The sequence below is a fragment of the Cryptotermes secundus genome, unplaced genomic scaffold, assembly GCF_002891405.2.
Source record: "Cryptotermes secundus unplaced genomic scaffold, Csec_1.0 scaffold2737, whole genome shotgun sequence".
Lineage (NCBI taxonomy): Eukaryota > Metazoa > Arthropoda > Insecta > Blattodea > Kalotermitidae > Cryptotermes > Cryptotermes secundus.
In genome coordinates this window covers 2,845-27,810 of record NW_019738900.1, presented here as the reverse complement: position 1 = coordinate 27,810, position 24,966 = coordinate 2,845, and the positions used below count along the sequence as shown (strand labels likewise).

The window sequence follows — 24,966 nt, the reverse complement described above, 5'->3', positions numbered from 1 at the left end:
CATAATCACTTGGTGGCAGAACCAGCAGCAGCAGCAACAGTCCACACACTTATATAGACAGTGCAATAAGGCATAAAACTATCACTTATAAACATTCACTCCTGTATTAAATGCAACTTTATTTAAAAATACTCCTTTTACATATATTTGTGCACATCTTTCATTATGTTTTCATATACTGCCTTCCTCTTATGGCATCAGTGCTTTGCGTGTTATTTTGTGTAGTTTGCATGTCGGTGTGGTGCTATTATCTAGTTTTTATGTGCCCCACTGGTAAATGAATGTGTATAAGTGATACATTAATGCAACAGGATGTTGAAATACAATATTAGCATAAAACTATGTTGAGCCTTAGACTGAACCACAGCCATATAGCTCAGTGGTCGATGCAACTTGCCAATTATGTAAATACTTGTATTTTGTTACAAAAGTACTGTTATCTGTATTCATACTCCAAACAAAAACAAATGACCTAGCTTTCATCTACTTAAATTTTTCTGTTTTGCATAGACATACTAATATTTCTAATAAAAGGTCACAAACGTTTAAACAGTATTACTTAGAACTTATTTTCAGTATACTTACCTTAATGTTCTCCTTCAGCAAAAACACGATAACATTCATGTCTCCATTATAATATATCCAAGAGCATGTGGTGTAATTCTGCTCCAGGAGGGGGAATCCCTGCCATACTGGGGTGATTTCTATTCTAGAGGGAAATGTGGAAAAGAGGGGTGGCAGATTGGAGATTGACTTCAACAACTGCCAGGAAGGAAGACCAGAGGGGAGGTCTCTAGTGACATGAGTGTGCAGAGCAGTAAAATGGGTGCGATTACACTGAAGCAGACTAGATTAGATTAGACCAGACCAGTCTCACTGTTTAGAATTTTGATAACAAACTTAAATATTGGTGACCCAGTAGCATAAGTCATGAGCAGACATTACAAGTCTTTCCTTGTTTTGTCTGGAATTTGACAGGTCATGTGTCCTTCCTTTCACATCGGGACAAGTATAGGAACAGAAAATATGTCCGATTTCAATTCTGAATACTTCGAGTTAGAGTTGGAAAAAATATTCCTGTATGATGTATAAGATAAAAAGCATAATAACAGGGCCATTGTTCAGAAGGCTTGGGAAGATATCATGAAAAAGATGGGACATGAAAGTAATTGTTATTTAAACATTATTTACATGGTAAGTACAATTCTACTAGCATAGAAAATTGCAAATATTATTGATAACATATTACAATAAAATTACAGTGATCTACTGAATGTGATTATTCTACCACTGAAGTGCCCCAACAGGGGAAACAAAAGAGTCTGCAAATTTCTAACATCAAGAGTACGAGTTGTTGGCTTAATTGCCACATTATCTGTAAGATTATTGTTATCTTCAATCACTGCTTCTGCTGCTCATTGTAAAAGAGCATCTCCAATTATTTTTCTTCTGTTATGAAATTATGTAAAACACAAACACTTCTAATAAATAGTTTAGCCTTTTCTTCACCTCCAGTTAGTGCTAAGCTCAAGAATACATGGATCTATACATCCACTCTCCCACACACCTTCAAGGCATACTACTTAATTAGTTAAGCACAGGGATACCTTTACTTTACATATACAACATTTCCATCAGTACAAATAAGTATAATACTTTAAGGAATCTGAATCCTCTTGCACTCCCGAGTTTATTTTGCAGAAATGGTCAACACACAGACAGCACAGAACAAACATTACACCATTTATATCTGCAGAAGTGCATTATTTTTATTTCATTTTCAGAGAAAGTTTGTTGAGAAGAATGAATGAACCTAAAAAGAGTTACTGAGAACTAAGAAAAATGAGAGGGTAAAAGTCAGGCAATTGCACATCTCAACAAAGAAAATGGGTATGCTTTATGTTGTTGTCATTCTTGGATGTGCAGCTCAAAAGTAGACAGTAAGTACCCTCTACATATGTGACTGCAAACCCCAATATCAGTATTAATTATCTCAATGCATAACTTGCAGGTCCCATAGGAATATTCATTTGGACCCTGTGGAGGACCATAGCCAAGAGAACCTCTTATTCTGGAGAGAAAGCAGATTCCTTGACACCTGGGATCTCTCACAAAAGAAAAATGCAGGATATGGGAGCAGAAGTGTTGAATGAACTCAGGGCGTTAAGGGAAAGCAACTCCAAAATTTGATGACAAATGTTTTTCACTCAGACTGCTTCCAATGATGCAGAAATTATTCCCTGAAGAAAATGTGATGTTTTGAAATAAAACATAGTAGAACTTAATGCAAAAATTGTTTCTGGTAACCCCAGTCTATAGACCTTCCACATAGAGCTTCAATCCCTGTCATGCAAGTTACATTTGTTATGTCCTTTCTGAATTTCCATTAGTGTACACACACACACAAACACACATGCAGTATACTCTCTTCTTGGCTTAATTTCCATTGCCTTGAATTTGGTGTCAGCTTTGGCAGTAAAATTTTGGTTTTGAGAGTTGCATTACATGGATCACCAACTTTGTTACGACTAAGCAAAAACACTGTCAAAAGATCAGAATAAGAAATAAACTTTTTTTTTTTTTTTTTTTGTAAAAGGCTGTATACATACCAGTACCTTAATGCAATGCTGTACTTAGAATCTGCAACAAAATGCTGGCTGTGGGAACATTTGCAACTTTTCCAGCTATACTGCATAGGACTTTTCTGCAGTGCATAAACTGATAAAATGTATTGTTTCTTCTGATTGTTAAACTCAATGTCATGAAGTGTGGGGCTAAATTTTTACATTAAATGTAAATGAAAACATTTTTATTTCTTGCTAATTTTACACTGTGATGATAGGTTTATCGGGCATCGATCAGCAATTATAAAAGCCCCCCCAACCTCAGCATCCAAAACTGCAGACGTAATGTTGTACCTTATCTTGTTGCAATTGGTATATATTTTCAGTTGTTCACCATCCACAATGCAACAATATCAAGATTTAACATTAAAACCTTTCAAATTTTTCAATGCACTATATATTTTGGCCTAATCAGCCATCATCAGATGTGTTGAAATTGGTGGGAAATGTTGTGCCTTCTGTTCTACTGTGATGGGTGTTTCTGTTTTACAATGTTTCTAAATGAAGTCAATGTAGTTCCTCCTTCTGTGCCACATGCACTGTCTCTGTAATAGGTAATGATAAATTGTGTTAGTACTTTCTCTTCATGCAATATATTTAAGTTGTATACTGTTAATGCAGTTAACTGTGTACTTACTTTTCAGTATGCCTGTTGCCTATCTAGTGTGCAGTGTGATGTTATGATTGTACTGTGGAGATGGTTCTGTTCTATATATGTGACTGGGGTGTGTGTGCTATATGCTCTAGTGTTTCAAGTACTGGGTTATAAGTATTGATGTGTCATTCATGTGTAATCTGCCTTTACTAATTTTATATATCGTCATGTGAGAGTGACTATAGATGGGGTTTGGATTGATAATGGGTTTAATTGAACACTTACAGATCCTGGCTGGCAGCCAATTCACACCAACCTTGTCAGTAGGTCGGTTAAAACAGAACAAGATGAGTTCCTGGTACAGCGCAGGCATCATTAATATACAGACTGTATAATACTGAAGCAAGGCTGGAACCTTCAGGAACCCCTGATACTATTTTTCTTGGCATAGACAATTTGCTTTTTACCAAGTCTTCAAATTTTCCATCAGTGAGAAAAGCAGTTAGTTTAATGAGACTTGTTGAAAATTCTAATTCTGACAATTTATATAGTAGGGCAGAGTGACACATTGTGTTGAAGACTTTCTTGATATCCAAGAACACAGAAGCTGTCGACATATTACTACTGAAATTTAAAATGATGTGATCTGCCAGTCTCATACATTAAAAAGTGTCATACTGTGATGTGCTCAAAAGTCAAACAGGCTTGTATTTAGCAAGATTCTTTCCTCAGTGTGTTTTTGGATTGTTCTTAAAATCAGTTTCTCATATAGTTTGCCTCTAATGGACAAGATGCTGATCAGAGGAAAATCTGGGGAAATTCTGGGTCTTTGCTGGGTTTCAGCAGTTATGTGCTTGCCTTCTTTTAAGGTGCCGGGAAGTGACCAATCAAAATGACCATATTTTGAAAGACAGGGGCCATCATTCAAGTGTACTCAATGTTTAATCATTCAGAGTAACAGATTGAGATACCGACCAATATATGGTGGTGGAAAAAAGTTAGGGAGAGACTGGGAGTGAGTAAACACACAATGCAGATTTCATTCTCAAGAAACTAAATGAGACAGAGGGTAAAGAGCAGTATCATCTTGAAATCTCAAATAGTTTTGCAGCTTTCAAAAACTTGGATACCTAGGTGGATATTAACAGAGCTTGGGAAACCATTAGAGAGAACATAAACATTTCAGCCATAGTGAGTATACGTTATTATGAACTGAAGAAGCATAAGCCATGGTTCAATGAAGGTATTCAAAATTATTAGGTCAAAGTATACAAGCCAAACTGCAGTGGTTACAGGATCCAAGCAAAATAAATGGGGATAATCTGAACAATATAAGACGTGAAACCAGTAGGTATTTCAGGGGGGGAAAAAGAAAGAGGGGGGGGGGATATCTGAAAGACAAAATCAATGAACTTGCAATGAACAGCAAGAACAAGAACATCACAGACCCGAACAGAGTTGACCAACGAATTTAAGATGGGTTACCAACCTAGAAGTAACTACGTGAACGATGAGAATGGTGATCTGCTTGCAAATTCCCAAAATATGTTGAACAGGGGAAGAACTACTCCTCTCAGTTATTGAATGTATGAGGTCAGTGATGTTGCACTGATAGAAATACATATACCTGAGCCCTTAGTACCTGATCCCAGTTCTTTTGAGGTTGAGAAGGAATAAATTGCCTGGTAGTGACCAAATTCCAGCAGAACTGATTCAAGCAAGGTGAAACATTATGGTCTGAGATCAGTAAACTCATTAATTCTACTTGGAATAAGGAAGAATTGCCTGATCAGTGGAAGGAGTCTATTATTGTACCAATTCACAAGAATGGCAATAAAACTGACTAGTAATTATCGTGGGATATCACTTCTATCAACTTCATACAACATTTTTTCCAATATCCTTCTCTCAAGGTTAAGTCTGTATAGAAAGGAAACTACTGAGGATCATCTGTGAGGGTTTCGACATATTATACCAACTACCGATCAGATTTTTTGCGTTCGGCAGATACTGGAGAAGTCTGTACAGGTATATATTTGTGTGATAATTTTTGTATCCAAAATGGTCTAAAACAAGATGCTATATCACTACTGGTTTTAAAATTTTCTTCATCATATACCATTAGGAAGGTCTAGGAAAACCAGGTGGGAGTGAAATTAAACGGGACACATCAGCTGCTGGTCCATGCTGATAATGTGAATCTACTGGGAGAGAACACAGATACCATAGAGAAAAAAACAGAAACACTAACTGATGCTAGTAAGGAGATTGGTCTAGAAGTAAGTGATGAGAAAACTAAGTATATGTTGCTGTCTGGTCACCAGAATGTGGGGTAAAATTATGACATAAAAACAGCTAACAGATCCTTTGAAATTGTGACAAAGTTAAAATATCTGAGAAGGACAGTAAGAAATTAAAATTTGATTCAGGAAGATATTAGGAGATTTAATTTGGGGAAAGCTTGCTACCATTCAGTGCACAACCTTTTGTCTTCTCTTCTGCCGTCTAAAAATGTAAATGTAAGAATATTCAAAAGCTTGCTACCATTCAGTGCACAACCTTTTGTCTTCTCTTCTGCCGTCTAAAAATGTAAATGTAAGAATATACAAAAATATAATTTTTCCCATGGTTCTGTATGGGTGTGAAACCTGGTCTCTGACATTATGGGAGAAACAAAGACTGAGGGTATTTCAGAACAGGATGCTGGGGACATTGGAGAAAACTGCATAATGAGGAGTTTCATAGCTTTTACTCTTCGCAGCCAAGTAAAATTATAATGACAAAGTCAAGTAGGATGTAGTATGTATACATGTAGTATGTATGGAGAGACGAGGAATGCATATAAGATACTGATGGGAAATCCAGATGAAAAGAGACCACTACAGACATCAAGATGTAGGTGGATAGATAATATTATAATGGATCTTAAAAAGATATGATGGGGTACTATGGATTGGATTGATCTGGTTCAGGATAGGGACCAGTGGAGGGCTCTTGTGAACATGGTAATGAACCTTCAAGTTGCATAAAATACTGGGAAGGTCTTGCATAGCTGCACAACTGGCAGCTTCTCAGGAAAGGCTCAGCTCCATTAAGTTAGTTAGTTATGGGAAACCATACACAAATCCTCCACAATTCTGTAAAAGAAGAGTATTCTACTTATTATCATCATCTTTATTATTACTGTTGTCAATTTCATAATCATAATTAATATCTGATTCAGTTGTCGGTCTGAACATAACATGCCATGAGATTAAACACTCTTTGGAACAACATTTAGAATTATGTAGGATTTGAGGTTTTCAGAGCAGTGGGTACGAATAGTACATACTATGTTCTGGGATATACCACCATGTGGTCCACTGAAAGTCAACCGACACTTCAGAGGAACATATTGCCTCCATCTTCAGGAATGAAGAGTAAACCTAGCAAGCTTTTCACTGTCTTTTATGCTGATTTCTTACTTGGCCTATTCTTTGCAACTGAGGATAGAAGCAATACTTTCAACCAAAACGTCAGTTGACTTTCAACGGACTGCACGGTGTTATATTGCAGAACAAAGTACTCTTCAATTAAAATTTTGGGTCAGTTCATGTTAAATCAACATAGCAACTGATATTGGCATGGTAAAAGGTAAAGTTGTCCCTGTGCTTAACTAATTAAGCACTACACCATGAAGGCATATGGGGGAGTGGATCCACATGATATTAGAATGGATTTTAATGAAAATTTGTTGGCCTGCAGAGTCTGGAGAAAAGGTGATAAATATGATTTCTACCTACCCATGCCAATTAACTGCAAAGTTCATGCAAGTTCTAAGCTTTCCTTAACATTTCCCACACTCTGATTCAGTAAAATGCTAATTCAGAGAACCGCGTTCTTGTACTAATTGTGAGTTGTTACGTTGTTTTCGTCTGATATGTAACTCACAGCATTTTGAAGCACTTGAGATTTTCTCCATTCACGTTGGAGATGTTCACTTCAAACCTAACTCCATCACGCGACCCACACGTTGTTCAACGGGTATCAAACAGTTTAGCTTCCAGTTCTGACTTTCCAGCATTGCTCTTCTTCTTGAATACTGTTTTACACGTAGAGTAACGTCATGCCTTTAACACCGGTTACTACGACCTCAGTATTAACGTAATTACATTTTAAAAACATTTCTAAATGTTTACACAAGCAAATCTTATTTCAAATTCTTGCAACAGACCATGGTTCATGAACTAAATCGGTAATTTTAAATAGACGCACATCACTTTCAGTGACATAATAATACTCTACATCCTTCTTTTTTCCAATGTCTGCTGCTCTCTCTCTCTCATCTTAGTTTTTTCTCGGAATTCCCTCCATTATTCCAGATTTGGTTTGAGTTATTAAAATTTCCCCCCAAGGGGGAAAATTATAGGCATGCGACATGATTGCCAATGGAAAGCGCTTTCAATGCCCGATTGTGGCGTAGCGTAACGTTCCTTCTAGCAATTAGATAGCGTAGGTAGCCATTTCAGTATTTTTATGCGTTTTGGAAGGCATAATTTAATATCCACTAAAATAAAAGGAGTTCGTATATCTAATTAGGTAAAATAGTTTCTAAACATTAGAATTATTTATCCTAGTAGTCTGAAATGGAAGAGGAAATTATTATGGTCCCTGAGGACGGGTTTAGTTCTGCAGGTAAGTTGTGGTAACAAGTAACGTAGCGTGTTCTGGATCGGTTTTTGGCTATGCGCCGCTAAGTTTACATTCCCTACAGCTGGGGAGCGGTAATCTGTTTAATGTTGAAGTGCTTTCTCCGAGGGAAATATAAATGATTTCCAGATGTTCACTAAACTCTTGCAGCGAATTATTATGGAAAGGGTATAACTGCAGTTCCTTTAATCTGTGTGTTACAAATTGTAAGGGTGTAATGTAAATAAAAGTGTTTTTCTCCCGACAGAGAAGTTCGTATGGAGCAGACCAATGGTACTTACATTGATAGAAGAGTATAAGAAAGTCGAACATGAATTCAAGGATTCAAACATTAAAAAGAAGCATATTTGGCGTAAGATAGCTCAACACCTTGCAGAGAGGGGTTACCACAATGTGAATGAAGATATGTGTGATAAAAAATGGCGTAACCTTAAGAAAACGTTTAAAGAAATTTATGTTGGACAAAGAGGGTCTCCTTTGAGAACTAAATGGGGATTTTACAACGCAGTAGAAGAAATATTCAGTAAAGATCCAAATATTGTAAGTGCTGCATCAGTTTCAGTTTCAACAAAGCCGTTTTTAACCACAAAGAAAATTCCAGGTCCTGATGGACAGGAAATGCAAGTTGAAATAATGGAAGTTGTTGGGAATTTGCATGATGAATATCTGGAAGATGGAGAAGCGGTAATTGCTGAAAATTCTGAAGATCGTGCCTATGGACCTTTCGATTCTTCAGTTCAGCAACCTCCTGCGTGGTTCACAGAATTTCTACAGCAGTACCATAATGATGAAGAGAGGAGAATAGAAATGCTAAATAAAATGCATGCTGATATAATTGCTTTGGAGGAAAAGAAGTGTGCACTATTAGCAACATTAATTGAGAAGCTGGGAGGCCCTGCTAAGGTACAAGAGAATGAGAAATGTGTATCATCTGAATTTCAGGAGCTAGAGCAAAATCCAGAGTGTGAAATAGCAGAAAATTGTAAGAATTAAGGTTGGGGAATATGTAAATTTGAATGAAGGCACAGATATTACTGCAACTTTCTGCATTAAGTCTTAAGTCTGTTTAATATATGTTAGCTATGATGTAATTGACACACACTACAGCACACAACAGTTTATTCCTGAACCTATAATTGCAAGATGCAATGTTGGTCAAATTTATGTTTGCATTTTATGGCTGTTACTGTGTAGAGTTACAGGAAGTTATTATTTTTACTGTTCACTCTTAATCTTTCAGAAAAGTAAGTTCCTAGCCTAATTATAGAAAACTATAATAGCCAGGATAGTGTAGTCATTATAGCAACTGGCTACAGGCTGGACAACCAAAGGGTTGGCGTTCAAGTCTCAGTAGGGACAAGAATTTTCTTTTCTCCATTTAATCCAGACTGGCTCTGGGGTCCACCCAACCTCCTATCCGATGGGTACCAGAGGCTTTTTTCCCAGGGCTAAAGTGGCCAGGGCATGAAGCTACCAGTTACTTCCATCTAGTGTTGAGGTCAAGAAAATGTGGCTCTGTACATCCGTTCCCCCATACACCTTAATAGCATAGTGCTTAATTAGTTAAGCACATGGACAAATTTACCTCTAATAATTTGGTCATTTTCTTTGAGAATATGCCCATAAAAGTAGTGAACAAGTTAACAGTCCTGATATCTTAATGCTTACATGAGATGTGTATGTTTGTGATTTCGGGAAGAAAATTAATATTGCTGTTCAAGTTTCTATGGTGGGATTTTATGTATTCTTTAGGGAACAGGAATAAGGAATCAGAGTAGAAGACATTCTTCGTGGAGGTAGCTGGCAACTGCTTAAGAGGTTCTGAAATGAGCTTTGGCCTGAACTCATCTCCTAATACAGTTGAGTAATGAAACAAGAAAATATATGGGTCGAACATCTACTATAGAAAGGAAAGTGAGAAATTCATAACAAAATCTGGTTAGTAAACTTCTGCTGAATGAAATCATTCCATTAGCATGACCTTGGCTGACCAGAGCTTTGCACTATGATCATGCAGTAGGTTTTTGGAAGAGCTGATTTGCTGTTATCAAGAGTATGGAAAATGTAACTTGTCATTCATTAGAAAATATATATCCAGAGGTGTTCATGGAGAAGTTTCTTAGCAGTTTATTTTATGACACTGAACTCCTGAGGGTACTAAGTAAATTGACTTAAGCAGTAATGCTTGTGACATATTCAGGAAGGGACCACTTCAGACTTGGAATGGGACAACAGCTACACACTGAGGCTGTGTGTTGCTTTCTTAGTCTCCGCAGGTAAATGCTGCAATAATACTTTAAATTAGGCCAGGACCACTTGCTGTCAGATCAGTTGGCACTGTAGTGTCCGAGCTGCTGAGAGAGTCACCAAGCAAACCGTAAATAGATTATGAAAATCATTAAGGTTATTTAATGTTAAATTGAGAAATTGGCATGGCTGAAAGCATGTTTAGTTTGTAATAAGAAAATATTCTGTCATTTGTCTTCTGCGCAGAATTTTTTAGTTATAACTAGAATTTAAGCAGGACTTGTCTTGCTTGTGTTTGAATCTGGCAAGAGAGGTTTGTTATGATCAGTAAATGGGAGGTGTTGATTCTGAAATAATTCCTGCATTTATAATGCAGAAAAAAAGACCATACCAATCTCTGTACTAGCCTACCACATTTTTACCCCTGTTGCATATTTGTGAACAAATTCCTACTTGTAAGATTTGAGGCTTTCATGGCGGTGACTATGAAGAAAGCAGTTTTCTGGGATTTGGCGCCGTGTATATGTGGTGTTAACCGACGTTTCGGAGGAACGTATCGCCTCCATCTTCAGGGTAGAAGAAAAAATATAAGAAATCTGCAAGCGAAGAGACCATGAGAACCGGTAAAAGCAGACTGTGTTGGAAATATACACAGCTATGTGAGAGCAGAGAAGGAAGGGGGGAAGGGCAAGTATACAAGTGAAAGCAGTAGTGTGGGAGGGGGGGGGGAAGGGAGCTGGGACAAGCATTCTACCCTGAAGATGGAGGTGATACGTTCCTCCGAAATGTCGGTTAACACCACATATACATGGTGCCAAATCCCAGAAAACTGCTTTCTTCAAATTCCTACTTATTTCAGTCATAAGACTGGAAAGGGGGACTAGTATGTGTACTCATGCATGTGCGCACAGTCACACAAACACACATACCTATGAGTATTGTGTGTGGTATATATAATATATAGTGTTCAGTAAGTAATGTCCAAGGGAATGTTACACTCAGTATAAATATCTAACAGAACAAGTAATAAAGGACAAACATTCTGTTCCTCTGCATAATTTCCAGAGCAATTCAGGAATTTGTGCCACTGATACAGACCCTGTTCCATTTCATCAGAAACGAAATTAGGGCTGTATTTGCGACAAACAGAGCAGGTCAGCTTCCACCTTATCATGTCAGAAGTGTTATGCTCCAAAGTCCACAGGAACTGGAGTGAGAATAAGCTATATATCTTTATCATCCACCGCTCATCTTAGACATTGGACCTGTCTTTGGATTATTGACACACCACAAAGGGTGATGAATTGAAAGCTGAAGTGCACCATTGGGTGTAAACCTGGTATTCAACATGTGATGTGTTGCTGGGTCAGTCATCTGAACTGTTGATTATATGGGGAAATAGTCTGTGTGTTACACCTTGTTATAGACATCTATTACGTTGAAGCAATTATTGCACTTCCCTGTTGGAAAATGTTAGTCTTTGTGTTCTACTTGCAGTGTTAAGGACTTCTCAATGTTTGTACTCAAATAAACACTGTCCTTCTGCCCGGTGCGCCTATGCTGCCAACGCGATGGGTAAAGATCTCGACATACTTCCAATTGGAAAGGTTTCTCACATATTTTATAATCTTGTGCCTAAAATTGTTAATAATGTTCTTGTGATATGTAGTTGTTAGTCATAATGTTCTTATTTCTCTTCATCTTTGTTTTTGGTTGTTCACTACTTCTGTATTAATGTGTTTTCTTTCTCCAGTGCTTGCCTGTAATTGTCTTTTGGCTGTCGTCAAACACTGCAGTAAGTGGACATAATTATTATGATCATTACTTTATCACTTCTAAATTGTTACTCAAATTTTGTTGTTATTATTATTATTATTTTCATTTTAGCTTCTAAATGAAAAATCAAAGTTATTTTATAATCATCATTGTTTCCTTTCTTTCACTCCTCACTTTGTAGGCCCTTGGGCTGTTGAGTTGGCATGCAAATAAATAAGGATTTGATTTTATTATTATTATTATTATTATTATTATTAAAACACCTGTCATATTATTAATATATGTCCATAACCTGAAAGATATCTGAAAGTACATATCACATATCAGAAAGAATGCACATGAAGGAAAGGTTTGAAATGAGTTAGAGAATTGAAGAGACTACTAGCTGGCTTATTCTGCATACTAGACTTTCAGGTTATATGTCACTATTCAGCTTACTGAAATCAATATCCAGAGAACACAAACCATTACATCAAGACCATCATTCTCTTGCTGTCACTGCTGCAATCTAGAATTATTAGGTTGAGGTCTTGTATTCTCATATATTACATGGAATCATAATTACAAACTATAATATTTAAATTGTGAAGTACAATTCTGTATAGTAAGAATGGACACTATGAAAGGACTGTGATCACTGAGTATTGAGAACTGAAGCCGCAAAAATCTGCTGCAGAATCTGTGGGATGTTCTTTAAGTCAAGGCATACAAATGATCGCCCAGCTGGCAGCTTGCTTGTTAATCTGAAAACAAAAACAGAAATTCATAATGATATAATTAAAGAATGAATATCATTTGTTACTGGAATATTAAACTACATGTAGAGAAAGAGTGATACATCTTAGACAATGTAAGAGGTAAAATAAAAAAAGTCTGTACAGAGGAATTTCCTGATCAGATGATATTCTTTAGGAAAGAAAGAAGGAAAAGTGTTCTGTTCGAGTCTTCCCATAATAGACACGTTTTATGTATATTAATATGTTTGGCCTTGGAGAGATTTCTTGATACCTGCTTCTCCATCTGCACATAGATGTTAACAAGAATTGTAAGTTTGTAATTCTATGACATAATAATATGCTATGAAAAATTTCTCTGTTATATAGATTTCAGTACTTGATTTAAAAAGTCATACGCTGTCAACTTGTGTGTTATATTTAACATGCAAAAAAAGAGCTGTAACATTTGTTAAGTTGGTTTGTGGTCTTTATCCCTGTACTAAACATCAAATTTCAGCTATAAAGTTAGAATTATTGTTTTGAAATGGAGACATATCTTCAGATTGTGCATCACTGTCACATTATTTCACATTCTACAAGAAGGTACCTGGTTATACATTTCTCAAGATGTTATCATAAACCTTTCAAAATCTGATGTTAATCCTACTTGAAGTTTGTATGGCCATCATGCTGTTACTGTTGATAGCAGATGTTAAGTATGGATGTGGAATTGTCTCCACTGGTACAATGATCGCATACAATTTGATGAAAATAAGATATCTGATTCACAATTACTGATATGCGACACATACATACAGACATGCTTTTAACTTCACTTCTTTTGTACAACAAGATTGGAAAGATGTTATCCATATAAGATTGCATATAGACAGCATTTGGATTGGTAATCGGATGTCTCGGACTCTTTTTTATTTATTTACATTTATACATTCCGTTGATCCTTATGGTACAGCTGACCAGTGGATATGGATTTTGTCCCAAGCTAATAGATTAAAATATGCAAATACAAAAACTACATACATACTTTTGTCATTAAGACAGTTAAAAGATTTATATTAATGTACAATGCATAAAATGATCAAAATTATAAAACAATAATTGATACAAAATACTTAGGTAATGATATAAAATTATATCATATCAGGGGTACAATTACCAATTTTAATTACATACATGGTTAAAGTATTCCTCTAAGGAATAAAAAGAATTTGAAAGAAAAAATCTTTTTAGCCTCAGTTTAAATAGTTTCACATCATTACTCATACTCTTGATTCTGGATGGCAGGTGGTTATAAGCCTTAATACCAAAATAATATGGTCCTTTCTGAAAGATTGTTAGGCATGATGTGGGAAGGTGCAAATTTGTGGTATGTCTAGTATTAAGATTGTGGGTCTCATACTTTGAACTGTATAGGTCTCTATTATTTACAACAAACAGAATTATAGAGTATATATACTGTGAGTACATTGGTAATATTTTTAGGTTTTTGAATAGTTCCCTACATGAGTCTCTAGTTCTTACATTCATAATAGTTCTAATGATCCGCTTTTGCATTCTGAAAACATTTATACTAGTTGCTGAGCTACCCCAGAAAATTATCCCATATTCNGTTTTATTAAAATTTAAGGATAGCAGGTTAGCTTCAAACCATTTGTTTATGGCTAAGAATTGTTTATTCATATTAATTTCCAAATTATGAGGGCTCGAATCGGATATTATGATACTAGTATCGTCAGCGAATAAAATAATCTTCGCATTATTTGTTATTACTTTGGGTAAGTCATTAATATACAATAAGAAAAATAAAGGACCTAATATAGAGCCTTGTGGGACACCATATTTGATGATCTCCCAATCAGAAAAGGTGGTATTATAGGTTGTCCTATTATTTAATACTACCTTTTGGTATCTATTGTTCAAATAAGACTTGATTAATTTTTTAAATACTCCATTTATCCCATAGTATCCCAGTTTATTTAAAAATATTTCGTGGTTAACACAGTCAAATGCTTTCTTCAGGTCACAGAAAATGCCCCCAATAGTTAATTTATTGTTCATGGCTACTAAAATTTCATTTAATAATTTAAAAGAGGCCCTATTTGTTGTAGAGTTTTTTCTAAATCCATATTGATCACTAGCAAGTATCTTATTTTGTATTAGATGCTGGTTAAGCCTTAAATATATTACCTTTTCAAATACCTTAGAGAAAGCCGGTAACAAAGATATTGGTCTATAGTTAGAGATGTTAAGTTTATCCCCACTTTTAAATACTGGTTTTACTATTGAAAATTTCAGTCTAGTTGGGTAAATTCCTGAAGAAAGAGATTTATTTACAATATATGTTAGCGGAGAACTAATAAATAGGGCACTAGCTTTCAATATTGCGACAGGTATCTCATCATAACCATGGGAGTATTTGGCTTTTAAGGATTTGATGATTCCTTCTATCTCATGGGTAGAGGCATGCTTAGGTCGAATATTTGACAGCGGACTCGTGAACAACTCGTCACTAAATTTTACAAATCACAAATATTTACACAGTGTGTCCAAGTTCTGTTAGGACTGTTCATTAAAAATACGAGACGTGAATTATTTTCAAAATGTCACTGTTTTTATTCAAAATAGTCTCCTGAATCAATACATAGCTGGAATCGATTGAAAAGTTTTAAAAAACAGTCACTGTACTCCTTTTGTGGAATTGCATTTAAAACTGTGGTAGATTCCCTTTGGATGTCCTGGATGGTGTCGTGATGGTCTCCTTGCATTGCCAACTTAACTTTGGGAACAACCAGAAATCTGCTGGAGCCAAATCTGGCAAATACAGAGGATGATCAAGGACTGTGATCCCTTTTCTGGCCGAAAAATTGCGCATGATCTTCAATTTGTGGGGTGGGGCATTGTCGTGGAGGAGCGACCAGGAACCTTGCTCTCGATATTCAGGTTGAATTTGAAGAATTCTCGGTCACAAACGATTGAGGACTCTGAGATAATAATCAGAATTCACTGTTTGACATTCTGGCAGAAATTCCTTGTGAATGATTCCTTTGGAATCAAGAAAATGTTTAGCAGTGTCTTTACTCGACTCTTTTGCATGCGCACTTTCTTTGGTTTCGGCTTCTTTGGGCTCAACCATGCTGCACTCTGCTGCATTGTGAGAAGCTCATATTGAGAACACAATGTCTCGTCAACAGTAAGAATTGATTTTGTAAATTTTGTATCACTTTGGGCCGACCGTAACATGTCTTTGCAGTGTTCCACTCCAGCATGTTTTTCTTCACCTGACAGCGGGTGCGGTACAAACTGTGCACAGACCTTATGTTTACCCAAATCCTCGGTCAAAATTTGATGCGTAGTACCTTTTGGTATTCCCAAAAGCTCCTTGATGAGTCTTGCAGAAACACATCTGTCTGATGCAAGGATTTCGGTCATGTTTCTCACATTTTCTTCAGTGCGACTTGTTCTTGGTTTTGATGCATGTGGAGCGTCTTCAATGTCCTCCCTGGTGTCACAAAATACAGCATACCATCGAAAAATGTTCAAGCGACTCAAACAATCACTACCGTACACACTTTTCATCATTTTGTGTGGTTCTCTGGCTGTTTTGCCTAACTTCAAACAAAATCTGATGTTGGCTGTCTGTTCAACCACCATTTTCCGATGATCATCAGCACTGGTCAGAACAGTATTGTTATATTCAAGGTCGGAACACATGAGGCAGTGATGTTTGCGCTTTGAAATTATAGACAGCCACAGCTGAAACTTCAAGAATCTTAATGCCACAACTCGCCAACAGATGGCATTGCAAGGCAAAATTTAAAAAAATAAGTCCTAACGGATCCTGGACACACCGTGTATGTGTTACTTTTTCATGGTGAACATGATGTTAATTTTTTGGTATTATATACATGTATAATTCACTAAAAGGTTTATTAAAAATTAAAAATATGTTCACTAAAATGCTGGATCCTTTTGAGCTGTGTGTACTGCATTCAGTGGCAATATGTGGGCATTACCTGTATAATGTACAGAATATACTGTTATGTTTTTTGTTCATTGTTTTATTGCACAGTATGTAGTTTCGATTTTATTGACAGAACAGTGAAACTCACTAATTTGAAATTTGGAGGTGGGGGGTGCACCTTCTGATCTTGATTATTACATTGACGCTACCTGCAGTGTTTTTAAGACTGATATCGAACTTCCATTTTTACATTTTGTGACAAGTACATTTATTTAATGATATGCAATCTACGTTTTTTTGCCTAAAAGACACATGAAGTCTATTTTATATCTTCAGTTGCACTTCTATAATTCTGACTTCCACTAATTTTGACAAGGGTGTACTCCCAATTAGTCTGAATTATTGAGGTCTTACTATACTTACACATTATGGTGGCCTACATGTGTAGACACTGATGTACTGTTAATGTATGAGTGTTATCCGCAATATATAAGAAATATATTATTATATACTCTATTGTACACTGTATGTTTATTGCTTGCATTATGTGATACTGATTTTTTGTGGTTGTACTTACATATGTTACAGTGGCTTGTGTGTAGGGATTATGAATATTCTGTGTGGCTGTGTCCGCCTTTTCTGGGAGGAATGAGGGTGTGTACTGTTATCTGGTGTAGAGTTCATTCAAGGTCTGAAATATTGGATTGTGTCAACGTGTGTGTCATTCCTATGTAGTTTGTATTTGCTAATTTTGTAAATATGGTATTTCTCTAGACTACTGAAGTGTTTTTCTTTCTACTGGCACTGAATGTAATATGTGCAGCTCAAAAGGACCAGACATTTTAGTGAACATATTCCTAATAAATTTAGTGAACCTTTTAGTGAATTATATATATTGTAACGTGTTTTGTTACTGAAGACGCCGTTCGGATCGTTAATTGGTTTATTCAACAACCTACAAATAACGGCTACAATTAATTATCACACAGTTGCGGGGTATCACACTTTATAACCCTATGCGCAAATCAGTTCACTCTGCCTTCAGTAGTCTACACGTTTACAGTAGGGGAGCTTTGTATCACTGTATCACACACTCCCAATTACACAATTACACACACATACGGTTCTTCTTTCCGTGATGGCTGCTATACTCCAACTGTAGGCTGCTGACTGGAGAATTGTCTTCGGCGCTGATACACTTCAACTCTCTCCGGGGATGGCTAGAAGTTAGCTTGACCACAACTGAACTCAGCGACGGCCACATTACAACTAACTCGCAGGCAGCGCAGCTCTCTTATATAGTGGCTGTGTGTGCCTGTTACGTAGCAACGCTGTTACCTCACGCTGTCTTACGTCACCGTGCGGAGGGGGGGAGGGGAGCGCTGACTCATCCGCCACGTCACTGTGGCCTGAGTTGCCATCTTGCTGCTGGGTAGGGAGGGGTTCTCCGTTGTGCAACATGTCACAATATATATATATATATATAATATTTAAAAATGAACATGTTTACATGTGAAAAGATAACATATACAGTGAAACAGTTTTGGCAGAATTGATATGTACCTGATGATGGCTGTATATGGCCAAAACATGTTACAAAGAGATTTATATGAGACAAGAATAAATGTATTTGAGACTGTAATACATATTGCCACATGTTAGTGACTGACATGGGATTTGGATTTGTAATTGGATTTAATGAACTCTTTAACTACAGGTAACTACAACAATTTCACAGATCTACACACTCTACAAATCACTGTTTCAAATATTAAGGCTTCTGTCTTCTTCAAGCGTTGCTAGGTAACATCTTCCAACAGTGGGTATTCCTCCACTTATATGCTCATGTCATTGCTGGCTTTATACCATCTCACAACTAACTCATGACCTAAGCATGACTGATTCACAACTAACTTCAGTGACTGTTAAGTTTCTGCTTGCTCCTTGACTGAATGGCTGTTAAATTGCTGCTGGCCCTCACCAACACAGTGATTCTTTGTTCTCGGTCCCATGGACTCATGGCCATATTTTATTGTCTGACAACTCTAGGAGCCTAACACCCCTATTCTCTGGCCCCTTGCCTCATTTGCCTTCACTCTATAGCCTTGGCATGGAATGCATAGAAAACATTGCATCAAACAGTTCTTCTATTGTTGTGTGTTGATAAGGCTCCATGTATAGATTATCGTCTCTTCTGGCTTTCATGTCACAATATGTACAAAACTAACAATATTAATGTGATAGGATGTTTAAGTACAACATTGTGTACCTTTAGTACCCATGGAAAGCAATCTGTCAATGGTCAAACAATTATTAACTGTTCAGAGAAGGCTCTATGTGAGGGAGGAAGAAATGAATGTCATTAGTTATGAACACTTACAAATGAAATGAGAGTGGAATAATGCCCACACTCAAATGGTGTGTTGAAATGATGTTGAAACCCTTTTCATGAAGACTTGTGAAATATTTAAAATCTTATATAATAAAAGTGAAAGATAACCATGAAAATGAAAGCTATTACCTTGATGCCTGATCTCCTAATGAGCCAATAAAGATGGCATATGCATTGACTCTTGGATTTGAATTCATTGCTCTTGCAAACATCTCTGGAGGAATGCCATAACGCTCCAGATTTGCATCAGACAGTATAACCACAATTGCTTCGTCACAGTCCTCTTGGCTTAGAGAGGCTATTGCAGACTGTGTGGCTTCTAGGGTGTTGTCACCTGACACGCAGAATTGTGAATGGGCATGCATTGTCTGGAATGAAAAGTAGACTTTTAATGCTGCCTGAAATCCATATGAATTCCAGCCTTAAAACAAGAAAACTACCAAAGAGATATAGCTTGATTCACAATAATGAGGTGGTTCATAATCTGTACTCAACCAAATACTAACATGATCAGACCAAGGAGGAAGAATTTTGTAGGACAGGTACCATGCATGGGAGCTGAGAAGTATACACAGAAGTTTAGTCAGGAAATAGACCTCTGTAGGTTGTGGTGCAAGGGCTGAGAAGGCCCACCACTTATATATTCATTCATTATTTAGTCAGGAAACCTGAAGGGAAGAAACCATCCATGACAGAAGGCATAAACAGGGGAATAAAATGAAAATGAACCTTAAAGAAAACAGGTGTGGATTGGATTTAACTGGTTCAGGATGGGTCCAGTTGTGAGCTGTTTGAAAATTGTTATGAATCCTCAGGCTCCATAAAATTTTGAACATTTTGTTGATCAGCTGAGCAATTATGAGCTTCCCAAGAAGGGCTCTGCATGGAGTTAGCACCCAAGAACAGATTCAGGCCTACATATTTCGCATAGCCTAAGTTTGTGCCTGGGTTGACATACATGAAGCAATGGATTGGCTGACACACCTTGATGATGTCTAATCGTTGTTTGTTGTCAGCAGGTGGATTTTTGTGGTCTATGAATGTTATGTTGTGGCTCTCGCCTGAATGTCCAACTATATCATATTGGATTCTGCCTTCATGGCCTTGGAATGCTTCCATTACCAACACCACTGCTTCCATCTCACGATCAAGCCTACCATCATAATTGTTGAACCTACAATGCATAAATTTATGATTTAAATGATTTGTTAATATCAGTTAATACTATAGGGATAAATTGCGTCTGATGACAGTCTGGTCTTCCAAAAAGGATGATGTGAATCATGGACATATGGCATGCACTGACAATCAAATATGGGATAAATAAGAACTGTTACAGTTAACCAAGGATAAAATAATCTAGTATAGCTAATCAGTAATGCCATACACTAAAAATACTCCAAAGAAAAAATGTAAAAATGAATGGAAAATATATGTTGTATAGAATATGTGTAAAAAGATTGATGCAATCAGTTGGTTTGTTATATAGGAAAATATTTCCATTTGAATGTTATAAGTAAGCATTTTATTCATAATTCAGTCACTTCTTTTTATCCGAAATGGTGTTGAATATGGCCTCCATTTTCTTGGATTATGGCTTGAACCCATTCTTTTCATTGATTGAAACTGACTGAATATTATCTTAAATACAAGAGGCCATGCATTTTCATTTCTGTGCTGCAGTAATTCCAGGGACTAAAACAGTTCCCCCTGGTTATTGTGCACTAACTATTTATGTTCATTCCAGACAGTGTAGTTTGATAGATTTAAATCTTGAGAATTTGGTGGTGAATCCCTAGACTTGACAGATTCATTTGTAGTACAATCTAACACTCTGAAAGAGCAGGTAACATGGATGGAAATGTCTATTTTTAACATTCAGAATGAAAGATAGATTTCTGTGAAATGAATTAACTAAACTGAATACATATTTTTGTATATACATTTAGGTATGTTCTACACAATGTACATAAGTTCCATTCAAGTCTCCAATGAATTGTTGACTATTATAACTTTTAAAAAGTAATTTTTTGTACAGTTATCTGTAAAATTTAAGTCTCTCTTTGATCCTCAACACAACTATCTCCCTTGGTGTAAAATAGTTTTATTAAAACTACTTCCACAACACCTTAGGGCCAGTACTGGTCTTCTTCAAGCCAGTCTGATCACACCATTACCACATAGAACATCAATCAGAAAATACGGCACAATACACAACATAACTTCTAGTTTATTCTTTTATAATCATGCAGACAAAAAATGTCACTTCACAGAATTTTTCTGTACATACCACCTATTTCTGACATTTTCTACAGTTAACAATATGAAATCATATACTAACCTATACATACTGCCAGAAACATCTATCACGAGTTTAAGTCGTTTTTGTTTTGTTTGTGGTGTTCCCATTTCTGGCTCTTTCTCTGCTCGCCTCCGGTATATGGTCTTCTCTCCAGTTAAACCTGCAATGCACTGGGTGAGTACTTTGTACATACATAATAGTTCAAATCCAGATCATCTTGGTAAGGTCACTGAAGCCAGAGTCAACAAAATGTTTTAGGTAACTTGTTCTGAGGAGGGATGGTTCGCTTGCGGACTGAAATCACGGAGTTTGTTCTCAGGAGGGTCATAGTGACAGGTAGCAAGTTTGAAAACAAGCAATGTCAAAGACAGCTTATAGCTCATAAGATGTTGTACATTGAAGTTGTATGTGTAGAATTGATATGCAATGGAAATTTCAAACAAAACACACTAGTAGTGTAATCAGTCATTCCAGTTCAAATTTTGCATGAAGCTTTCGGACTGGCTGGGTTATGAGCATCAGCTGCAATGAAGCAGCTGTATATATGGAAGCTGGGAAAAATGCAAGCAGAATGCAATACTGATCACAGACTGGTACAGTTACAGCCACAGCGGACCCCGAGGCAGAAAATTTAGTTAAAGGGGATGGGAGGGGGCTAGGCTCACTTGGAACATGAGGTACTGAGAGAGAGAGAGAGAGAGGTGGTTGATTGTCTAAGAGGCCAAGACAGACACGGAACATAGGAAAGCACTAGTTTGGTTGTGGAAAGGGAAGGGGAGAGCACAAAATTGTGTTAAGATTAGGCATAAAATTCTAGACAGAAATTACAACTAGAATATGTTAGAAGATGTTGCATGGAAGGTATGAGAGAAAACAGTTTTTTCTTCTGTTAATAGTGTGGGAATTTAATAGTACTTAGGTTTGAAAATTGATAGACACATAGGTATAACAAGGGCATTCTAGAATCTTTGGACAAGGACCTTCTGGCATATATCCAGAGTAAAGAAGAGCAATCCTTAGATGGTAAGTGTATTAGCTGAGAAGCATAAGAAAGCACATAATGTGATAATATTACAAGAAGAAAGAATGAGGAAGCTATGATGATAGGAAAGCTACTCTTGTACAGTACCAACCAGGACAACCAGTGTATTAGAAACAGATTTTCTTTTATTTTATTTCTTGCAAATTTACAATCTACTCCACAGTAACAATATGAGTATTAAGTAAATGGTTTAAAATTTGAAGGCTTGTGATGGGTACCATTAATTAATGGTTCTCCATGTGGTTACACATCATCGAGAAGGTCTTCTGGCCAGATTTTCTTCAGTCTTCTTTTTTCCAAGGGTTTGGTGAATAGGTCACTTATGAATTGGTTTACATGCTCTGTTGTTTGGTCTTTGTATTTGTTTATGGTTGACAATTACATCTTGTATTANCAAAACGAAGACAGCACACACACACATACCCAGCAGGTCCAGCAGTATAACACACGCAGTCACAGGAGCGAGACGCAACACAGAGCACAGTGAGTATTAAACATTAAAATCATAATACCACAAGTAATAGATAGGATGCGGAACGCGGTATTAATGAATAACAAATTCATGTTACAGATACACGATAGTGAAAGAGTGCTCCAACAGAGGATGATAGACGTGACTCGCGTAATGAAACACGACGTAGGAAAGAAATATGCTGTACAGTTTTAGTATTTTAACACTTGACATTTGTCAGTATATATGATAAATATATATTTTAGTTATTTTAGTATGTAAAGACAAGGCATGCAATGAATTAGTTTGTCGTGGATTGGATCAGCACCTGAAGATGGCACATTTGTGCCGAAACATGTAGTGAGAGTGAAAAGAGGGGACAAATAAATGTATGCACTAGAAGACGGATAAAATAAATCATGGACTTGTATGAATGGAATTTTGAAGTCCTCATATAAAGTTTGGTTAGACATACCATGGTGCTCCTGATATCATATGGAGTGTTTTGGATTGTAATGACTGAAGAATTTTGGTATTTGATGGTTTACTACAACCCCATAGTTCTATAGCATATGTCCAAATTGGTTTAAGTATGTACAGGATGGGGCACAGAAACTTCCTTTTTGTGAAGATGCATTGTGAAGGGAGGGGAAGTCGCAGAAAAGTAGGGATAGGCTCGGCGAACGCAGCAGTCACGGAAGTTTCTGTCTAATAACCCTCAGTAGGAAACATGAGATGGACGAGTGAGAGCAGTGTGCGTTTGCTGTCGAAGTCTATTTTTCGAACAACCATTCCTATGTGGCGGTGCAGTGTGCATTCCGTATTCACTTCGGAATTAAGCCCAGAGGTCCGGTTCCTGACCGGAAATCCATTGTTTTGTGGGTAGAGAACTTTAGGACAACTGGGAGTGTGGTGAAAAAATCATCAGGATGACAACGGACCGTTATGACGCTAGAAAATGTGGAGGCAATTTGACAGTCGAGTTTGAGATCTCCAAGACGCTCCGTTCGCAAACACGCAGTCGCCCTAGACATATCCAATCATTCAATGCGCCAAATTCTTCACAAACATCTTCATTTCAATCCCTAGAAGGTGGCTGTTGAGCAAGAATTGTCACCACATGATTTCCAGAACCGAATAACGGCATGTGAAACGTTATTGGAAACTTCACCCGCTGACGCACTTGTTTTCTTTAGTGATGAAGCACATTTTCACCTATCCAGATATGTCAGCAAGCAGAATATGTGCTATTGGAGTGGTAACAATCCCAGAGAGCTCCATGAGAGGCCACTTCACAGTGATAAGGTGACAGTATGGTGTGCATTGTCAAGAGTTGGAGTTATTGGCCCTTATTTTTTTGAAGAAGACAATCATGCAGTTACTGTCAATTGACAGCGGTATGTGGACATGATTAAAAACTTTTTCGAACCATCTCTTGAAGAAATGCATCTAGGAAACGTCTGGTTCCAACAGGATGGTGCCACGGCCCACACAGCCCGAGCTTCAATGACACTTTTGAGGGCAAAGTTCCCCGGACAGCTCATCTCGCTTCAAGGCGACATCCTGTGGGCAGCACACTCACCTGATCTAATGCCCTGTGATTTTTTTATGGAGATACCTCAAGGCAGAGGTTTTTAAACATTGCCCCACAAACCTGCTTCAGCTGAAGAATGTTATTCGGCAGGAAGTAGCCCAAATTCCGGTGCACATATAGGAACGTGCAGAGGGGAACTTCAGAATACGGTTGCATCAGTGCATAGAGAACGGTGGCCACCACCTTCAAGATATTTTGTTTAAACCTGCATGATTTAAAACTTTAAACTATGTTCTTTCATTAGCTAAACATAAATTTTGTCTATCAGCAATAATTTTTCTTTTATTTGCCTTCAAAAAAAGGAAGTTTCTGCGCCCCACTCTGTATTTGTAAATGATTAATTTATTTTCCAGAGATAGTTGGGACTTACAGTTGAGTAGCCAGTACATAAATTTGATTTTTAGATCAAGTTGGTGTCTCTTAGCTTTTATATGCGTTTTCCAGGTCAGCTTCTCATCTAGGTAGAGTCCACGGTATTTGACCTCTGTTTTTACTGGTATAGGGTTGTTTATGTTAACCTGAGGGCATCTGCTTTTTTTTTTTTTGTAGTAAATGT

At 37.0% G+C, this 24,966-nt stretch overlaps 2 protein-coding genes across 4 annotated transcripts; one reads left to right on the top strand and one right to left on the bottom strand.

Moving 5' to 3' along the window:
* Positions 1–7,678: 7,678 nt before the first annotated feature.
* On the top strand, positions 7,679–10,022 carry LOC111871338. Of its 3 annotated transcripts, XM_023864371.2 has the most exons (3): positions 7,679–7,893; positions 8,156–8,811; positions 9,661–10,022. In XM_023864371.2, the coding sequence occupies exons 1-3, from the start codon at positions 7,845–7,847 to the stop codon at positions 9,706–9,708; spliced, it is 753 nt and encodes a 250-aa protein (XP_023720139.1). In that variant the 5' UTR covers positions 7,679–7,844; the 3' UTR covers positions 9,709–10,022. The 3 variants fall into 3 exon arrangements, with proteins under 3 accessions (XP_023720139.1, XP_023720138.1, XP_023720140.1); XM_023864370.2 differs by lacking the exon at positions 9,661–10,022 and having other exon boundaries at positions 7,681–7,893; positions 8,156–9,335; XM_023864372.2 differs by lacking the exons at positions 7,679–7,893; positions 9,661–10,022 and adding an exon at positions 7,959–8,076 and having other exon boundaries at positions 8,156–9,335.
* Positions 10,023–11,698: 1,676 nt separating this feature from the next.
* Positions 11,699–21,712, bottom strand: LOC111871337 (von Willebrand factor A domain-containing protein 8). Its single transcript, XM_023864369.2, has 4 exons — positions 21,363–21,712; positions 20,006–20,195; positions 19,151–19,389; positions 11,699–12,674 (listed from the first exon to the last, which is right to left on the bottom strand). The coding sequence occupies exons 1-4, from the start codon at positions 21,512–21,514 to the stop codon at positions 12,566–12,568; spliced, it is 690 nt and encodes a 229-aa protein (XP_023720137.1). The 5' UTR covers positions 21,515–21,712; the 3' UTR covers positions 11,699–12,565.
* Positions 21,713–24,966: the final 3,254 nt, after the last annotated feature.

Excerpts from the sequence above, each read along its gene's own strand:
- LOC111871337 (XM_023864369.2), bottom strand. The coding sequence starts at position 21,514 with ATGTACAAAGTACTCACCCAGTGCATTGCAGGTTTAACTGGAGAGAAG. Across the intron at positions 20,196-21,362 it reads GTTTCTGGCAGTATGTATAG|GTTCAACAATTATGATGGTA; the intron begins GTTAGTATATGA and ends TATGCATTGTAG. Across the intron at positions 19,390-20,005 it reads AACGATTAGACATCATCAAG|ACAATGCATGCCCATTCACA; the intron begins GTGTGTCAGCCA and ends TTTTCATTCCAG.
- LOC111871338 (XM_023864370.2), top strand. The coding sequence starts at position 7,845 with ATGGAAGAGGAAATTATTATGGTCCCTGAGGACGGGTTTAGTTCTGCA. Across the intron at positions 7,894-8,155 it reads GGACGGGTTTAGTTCTGCAG|AGAAGTTCGTATGGAGCAGA; the intron begins GTAAGTTGTGGT and ends TTCTCCCGACAG.